Below are 7,834 nucleotides of genomic sequence, written 5' to 3' on the forward strand. Positions count from 1 at the left end.
TTAGGAAAATCCTCCCATATGAAAACCAGAGGAGGAGGAATGAGATATGCTCCACATACCACTAGGAAACATTATGATTAAAGTAACAGATGTTGATAAGGTAAAGTCCCTGGGATACCATCCATGCAGATTTTCTTCTTTTCGGCTCGTGAGCTGAAATGTTCAAAAGATGTGAAATTTTCAAATGGAAACTTCCACTAAGTAAGTTGAACCTCTTTGATCAAAGTCTTAAAAATCTAAGGCTTGTCCGCTTGTCACCTTAAGCACATTTTTTTGGTTGGTAGCTTAGCTTAGCCCTATGCCTGTTGATCATTACGTTGTGTTTCAATTTGGTGATGCCTTAGGGACCAGGAGTTGGGTTATAGGGGGTCTGTTTCCCGTGGAGAACAGCTGCAAACTGTTGGGCTTTTAAAAATCTTTCTGCCTTATACATTTGTTATTTTTTATATTCAGAGCACCTGCCTTTAGCAGCTACCTTCTAATAATCTACTATGGGCTAGGATACTTAACAACTAGCTTGCTATAATTAGGGGTAAAATTAAAATAAGTCAGCTGAAAGGGAGGGGGTTTCAAAGTGTGAAATACATAAGCTGCCATTTTTTCCAGGTTAAAAAAACTCTTAAGTGATTGTAGCTGTGTTCTGGATAGCTAAGTTTGCTTAACACCACCTCAGTGAATTATTATAATGATTCTTACTAAATAATAAACAAGTATATTATTTAAGGTGCACAGCCATCAATAGCGCTGCTCTGCAACATTACCTGGTCATAGCGAGGATTTGAGCACTGGGCTGGCAGGTGCCCAGGCCCATGCTGCTTTTGTGCCTCCCAGGGCCTTGCAGTTCAGCCAGCTTGCACACATCCAAGTTGTAGGTCAGGATTAGGGAAGGCAGCTGCTACCTACCACGGGCTGGATGGTCTTTTAGGTCACTCCCGATTTAGATAATCTGATATATAATGGCAACAGAGAAACCTGAATACTGTTAAGTTTTGTGCAGAAGCCTCAGGACCAATCCCATTTCTGTGCCTTGGTTCCAGGAGTGGTTTGGACCGTGTTGGGAGCCTGCAGGGAGACGTGACCATGGGCAGCACTGAACTGCCTTCCTCCTAAGCTGCTCAAAGTGGGTGCTCACCTGCCTCCCCAACTTCCCCACCATGAGGGCATGGAGCACAGATATGGCTGCTCTGCTGTCAGCCCTGAGCACGAGGCCTCTGTAACAGTCAGTTTCTACTTTATTCTGAGATCACTTGATGTGGATGGCTTGAAACATAAAACCACTCAAGGAAGCTCAGATTAAGTGGAGGTGCTACAGAGAGAAGACCAAGGGGTCTTCAAGAACTAAAAACCCAGTTGGGCCTCACGGGCTCAGGTGCTGAAAACAACAAGGAGACAGCCTGCCTACCCCTTGTGTCTCTCCATCTCCCCATGTTCACACACATACGCACACATGCTTGGCCTCTTGTTTCAGCTACTTGCTACAAACTGCCTTCCTCTGGCGATTCCTTAGCAGGCACGGGGCACAACAAGGTTGTCAGCCCCGACTCCATGTGGTCTTTTAGTTCAAGCACCAACCAGTGGTGGACAAGACCTGCTGGGTCCCATGAGAGTGAGACCTTGGTTACTGGGTAGCCAATCCATGGCCTCTCTGTGAGTCCAATGTGTGCCCCTGGTCTGAGCAGCTCTGTGGTAGGGGTTTGGAGGTGATGGCATTGTGGTGCAAACCCAGCTCCCTAGTCTGAATGGTCTCAGTGAAGGCTTGGTCCCTAGAGCAAGATGGGTGGTAGATACCCCATATCCTATCTTCCCATGTTTCAGATGCAGGACTCAGCCTGCGAGTGCTTTGTTGCACTAAAAGAACAATAATGAATCCCAAGTGAGTACTGTGTTTTCCTTACAATCTGACTCCCTGTAACACTGGGTCAGCTTCCTTTACAATAATAATAATTATTTTAAATAAATTATAAAATAATTTTTGGAATAGATTATGGTTTGGAGAAAAGTTGAGTTAGGAAGACAGAGCATTTCCTCACCAGTCACCATGCTGGGATGGAAAATGCTGGCTCTGTCACCTCCCAGCTGTGTGGTCCTGGGTGAGTCACTTCACTTCTCTGAGCCACCATTTTCCCATCCAGGAATTCAGGATGATAATAGTACCTACTGGACAGGATTGTTTGAGGATTAAATGAGATATGTTGATTTACTATGTGTGCACGGCATGGCACATAAAACGTGCTCAGAATAGAATTGCCATTCTCATAGCTTTTTCTTCAATGCATTTGTTCCTTATTTCTCCAACTACATACAACTCTGTGATAGACATGGTTCCATTCTATAAGGCCGCTGGGTCAACCTGCTGTGACCAGCTCAGAGTAAATATCTCGGTGGGTGAGAGGAGAAGGGGGAGGTTTGAGTGCCCAAGCAAATGCCCAGCAATGCTCCTTGTGTGCAGGCTGTTGTTCCTGAAGCTGAAAGCTCAGAACGAGAGAGAGAAGTTTGCTTTCTGCTCCATGAAAGGCTGTGAGAGGATAAAGATTAAAGCTCTGATCCCAAAGAACGCAGGCGTCAGTGACTGCACAGCCACAGCCTACCCCAAGTTCACCGAGAGGGCTGTCGTGGACGTGCCAATGCCCAAGAAGCTCCTTGGTTCTCAGCTGGTGAGTGGCCGACAGCAAGCCTGGACCCCTTTGCCGTCCAGTTAGGCCCAGACCCAGTTAGGTCCCTCACTCAGCTCCACAAACCATTTCCTGTGACTGGGGATACAGGAAGAGTTGGGGAATGACCACCCAAACCTAACAATTGCATTGGGTTCTATGTGTTTTCCAGAAAACAAAGGACCATTTCTTGGAGGTGAAGATGGAGAGTTCCAAGCAGCACTTCTTCCACCTTTGGAACGACTTTGCTTACATTGAAGTAAGTGCCTCCAGCCCCTGGAGGATTAGGGTTTGCTCAATGAGAGGTGATACTGTGTCCTGGAGCTGCTGTCACAAATTCCTACAAACTGGGTGGTTTGCATTAAACAAGAGAAAGTTATTCTCACAGTTCAGGAGGCCAGAAGTTCAAGAGCAAGGTGTTGGCAGCAGTGGTTTCCTTCGGGGGCTAGGGGCGGGGAACCTGTTCTATGCCTCTTCTCGCTTCTGGTGGCTGCCGGCACTCCTGCACACTCCTCGGCTTGCAGACACTTTAATCTCTGTCTTTATGTGGACTTTTCTCCTGAGTGTCTGCGTCTCACCTCTCCTCCTGCCTTTTTTTTTTTTTTTTTTACAAAGGCACCTATCTTTGAATTTAGGGCCCACCCTAAAAATCCAGATGGTTTCATCAAAAAATCTTTAACTTAATTCCATCTGCAAAGATTGTATTTCCAGATAAGTCCACTTTCACAGGTTCCGGGTGAACGTATCTTTTGCAGGGCCACTATTTGACCCACTACTGAGGGCTACAAAGAGTTAAGTGGATAATGGAGTTTATGCTTTGAACAGCTGCATAGGCAACTTCTGCCTTCAGGGACTGCTTGGGAACCACCAGGGCAGGAGAATCTTGGGGCTTTGGCACCCAGCCTCACACCTGGATTGCTCTGACTCTGCAGGTGGATGGGAAGAAGTACCCCAGCTCGGAGGATGGCATCCAGGTGGTGGTGATTGACGGGAGCCAAGGGCGCATGGTGAGCCACATGAGCTTCAGGAACTCCATTCTGCAGGGCATACCGTGGCAGCTTTTCAACTATGTGGCGACCATCCCTGACAAGTGAGTCTGTGCCTCTGCTTCTGGAATTGGCTGCTGGCACAGCAGACCCCTGGGCAAGGGCCCCCTCCCTCGCACAAAGGCCCTCATCACAGATCAGTCTGGAAAAGCTCAGGCAGTCTCTACAGCCTGCCCACAAATCATGGGTGTTGGACGAGAGTGTCCTTGCCTGTGGACTCTGGTGTTGGAGCCGGGCTGCTGTGAATGTAGGTCAGGCAGAGGCAGGCGGGACAGCCCCGCTACACATGGGAAGGTTGCCCTGGCCCTCTTCACTACACTCCCGGCATGATCTCATCCCCTCCCACACCTTCAATACTATCCAAGTGCTGGTGGCTACTATCTCCAGCCTGGATCTCCTTCCTAAGCACCCGACATTCCAATCCAACTGCTACTTGGACAATGTCACCTGGACGTCTTGTATGGAACTGAATTCTCAGCCTTTTAAAATGTTTAACCTCCCAAACCAGCTACTTCTTCAGTTTTGATGAAATCATCACAGTCCATCCTGATAGCTAGGCCAGAATCTGGGCATTCTGTTTGACTCCTCTTTCTTTCCTCCACACACTATCAATTCCACCTGCATTACTGCTCGCCTGCTGGTTCCCTCCACAGCATCCTCTCTTCTGCTGCTCTGCCCAGGCCTTTGCTGGTCATCACCAGCACTGTTGGCATAGTCTCCTAACGGGCCTCCCTCTTCCAGTTGCCCCAACTCCAACCCATCTTCCATATTGGCTGCTGGTTTAAACTTCTTAAATGTAGGGAAAACCTGTGTCCCCTCTCCTTAGCAATCTTTGGTAATTCCCCAATACCTTACAAGTCTCCCCACATTGCCTCCTTGGTGAGGTCTTTTCCCATCCAACCCAAAAGTTCTATCTCAGCTGGGCACAGTGGCTTACACCTGTAATCCCAGCACTTTGGGAGGCCGAGGTGGGCAGATCACGAGGTCGGGAGTTTGAGATCAGCTTGGCCACTATGGTGAAACCCCGTCTCTACTAAAAATACAAAAAACTTAGCTGGGTGTGGTGGTGCGCACCTGTAGTCCCAGCTACTCGGGAGGCTGAGGCAGGAGAATCACTTGAACCCAGGAGGCGGAGGTTACAGTGAGCCAAGATTGTGCCACTGCACTCCAGCCTGGGTGACAGAGCAAAACTCCATCTCAAAAAAAAAAAAGTTCTACCTCTGCTAAAGCACTACTCACAATAGGTCTGGTGGACACATCTGTTGCCCCATGAAGAGTGTGGCCTTCTCAATGTTGGGGCCGTGTCTAACTTCCCTTTGCATTTCTAGCACAGAACATGGCTAGTTAAGTGAGTGTACAGTTCACTCAGGAGCCACAACCTGGTGGAAAGTCTAAGCACTTCATGTGGTACCTGCTACATAGTAGGTGCTTAGTAAACATTAATAGTTATTGAATGAAAGCAAATGTACTTCCCAGATGCTGACTCCATGAGGGGCACGATGTGAACTGGGTACCTGGTGAGATTTTGGATAATGGGATTTTGCTTAACCACATTTACTCCCTCCCTCATTCCCCCATCAGATGCTCCTTCCGCATTCTATTTTTCATATGCAGATTCAGACAGAAGGACAAGGTTGACCAAATTCGGAAAAATAGTTATTATCTCGAGATCATGCCGTTTTGGGCAGAGGATTTTCTTTTGAAATGGAAGAAGAGGATGCAGAAGCTTGGAACAAGAAACTAGACTGTAGTGCTACTCTGTTTGGAACCGTGTGCAAGGCTCCTTCCAGCCCGAGCAGCAGCAACTCTCTGGGGGAAGCCCTTACTGGAATGGGCCACTCCCTGGGCTGGTGCTGGGTACCCAGGCAGGCATTGGTACCACTAGACCCCTCTCTAACCTCCTGGAAAGCAGCAGGGAATGAGGCAAGGCAGGTCCTGTCCTACTGTGGCTACGGGCCTTGCCTAGCCTGGCCCACCCTTCCTACCCCATCCAGCAGGCCACTACTGGCCCCAGGGTTCTGGGGAGAGAAGAGGGCAGCTGCTCACACCGTAAACATCTAGCATGGCTTCTGGGAGCTGCCTGTGCCCTGCCACTCTGTGGGAGACTCCGTGCTGGCTGGTGCACGGGCTTCGAGGCCACGAGGATGGCATACCAGGCAAAGAAGTGTGCCCAACACAAGCAGGCTTCTGGGCATCAGTGGGAGGCGGTGGGGACAAAAGAAGCCTGTCTCTCTGTCCCGCTCATGTGAGCTAACCTAGGTCCCCATCAGGAGGGCAGGACCTACATTTGAGTCCCATAAGTAGGAAGGTTGAGCTCCAACAAGGGACCATTAGCTTTTGTTCTGAAATGAAACAATGCAGAAATATCCTCCAGAGAACAGATCCTGCATCTAGAGTGGAGGATGTGTTAGCGATGAGCCCTCTCTCCTTAAGGGGCCTCACCCTACCAACCCTTTGGGCCTCACTCTCCAGCCTTCCTCAAGGGCCTGAGGCAGCCCCAGCTCCCTTCCTATCTATCCTTATTTCACACAAGCCCTTTGCATCTTAAGATCTTTCCTGCTGCTCCCAGTGGGACACAAATAGGGGTAACAACCGATTCCAGAATCCTATACAGTTTTTCCATGTCTGGACTGTGGTCTGTGGTTACAGAGTTCCTTTGAGATACGAACTGGATGCCCCATTGAGCTTCTGCCCCATTTCTATTCCCAAGGGAGGTGCTCACTTCCTCCTGTCTGGCCCAGCATGCTGAGTCTGCCACTGTGAAGGCTATTTTCCCAGCACTTTGGACTGAATACACCCCGAGGCAGGGGATAGACACTCCTTATTCCCAAGTTGAACTTTTGCAAGTTGGGACCTTCAGGCTGGGCACACACATTGCTCCAAACCTCTGCCTCTTTCAAGCACATTTCCCTTTGGCAGGTCCTCTGAGATACTTGGTAACTATTTGCTTCAATCTCCCCATTTGCAAAATAGAAGCAATAGCCCTGTCTTGCCTGACCAGAGAGAGAGGTGACATGAACATAAGAGGTCAATCTGAGCTCTTGATACAACCCGAGCATCATGGTAACGACATGGTGTTCTCCCCAGAAAGACTTCAAATCTGGCCATGCTCTTCCTGCAGCTCAGAGGAAGCTGGCTCTGGACTGTACTAAGCCTGTGTCCATCGAAAGAAGACAGCAAAAGAAAGATGGGCTCCAAGAGAAATCTTCTAGCATGGGGCTTCTAGAGCTTTAATGTATATACGATCTCCTGCAGATCTTGTAAAAACGCAGATTCTGATTCAGAGAGTCTGCAGTGGAGGAATTCTGTGGTTCTAATGAAATTCCAAGGGATGCCAAATGGAGCTGGTTTCTAGAACCTTCAGGATCTACAGGAGCCCCTGGATGGTTTTATGATTTGACAGATGCCCCCCTCCTTCTTCCCTCACCTCCTGTCTCTCTCATCCCTTCCTCCTTCCTTCCTCTGTCACCACATTTCTATGTGGTCTTACCTAACCAGGGCTGAGAACGTTCAAGGGAAGAGATGCATATTGAAGTCCTACTGTGTGCCGAGCCCTGGCATGGCGTGCTCTGTTTACAGCCTCTCCTCTGTTTGGAGAGAGACATATAAATGTGGTGAGCTGAGTCCAGGCTTGGAGAAGGCCGTGGGCATCAACTGTGGCCAGATGTGTGGGAGGGAGCTCAGGATGTTCGTCACCACATGGAAAGAGCCCATCAGCTCAGAACACAGGAGAGGCTGCCCTTTCCTGAATTCCTGGCCAGGCCTCTGGGCACTGCTAACTCCAGTCCCACCACGCACAACCCAACATCCCTCCCCATGCCCACTTGCCCCAGTTTGCCCTCTCTCTGGTCTAATTGTTTTCTTCTCTCACAGTTCCATAGTGCTCATGGTATCAAAGGGAAGATATGTCTCCAGAGGCCCATGGACCAGAGTGCTGGAAAAGCTTGGGGCAGACAGGGGTCTCAAGTTGAAAGGTAAGGGTTTGAACTGGGGTTTAAATTGACCCCAAAACCAGAGAAGGCAAATGCCTGGCATGGAGGTTGCTGTCGTCTTTTGCTGAGTTGAGAACATGCTTTGTACTAAACTTGGGTACAACCTCAGAATCCCCCACACAACTAGTGGTCTACTGGAATGGAT

At 49.0% G+C, this 7,834-nt stretch overlaps 1 protein-coding gene across 1 annotated transcript in view; it reads left to right on the plus strand.

Annotated features, from left to right (window-relative positions):
• Positions 1–7,834, plus strand: part of CEMIP (cell migration inducing hyaluronidase 1) — a 171,862-nt gene that overhangs the window by 159,472 nt on the left and 4,556 nt on the right. The window contains exons 25-28 of the mRNA XM_015142864.3: positions 2,450–2,654; positions 2,824–2,910; positions 3,584–3,741; positions 7,571–7,671. Coding sequence (XP_014998350.1) covers positions 2,450–2,654; positions 2,824–2,910; positions 3,584–3,741; positions 7,571–7,671 — 551 coding nt within the window. The remainder of the gene's footprint in view (positions 1–2,449; positions 2,655–2,823; positions 2,911–3,583; positions 3,742–7,570; positions 7,672–7,834) is intronic.

Source organism: Macaca mulatta, chromosome 7, assembly GCF_049350105.2.
Source record: "Macaca mulatta isolate MMU2019108-1 chromosome 7, T2T-MMU8v2.0, whole genome shotgun sequence".
Classification (NCBI taxonomy): Eukaryota; Metazoa; Chordata; class Mammalia; order Primates; family Cercopithecidae; genus Macaca; species Macaca mulatta.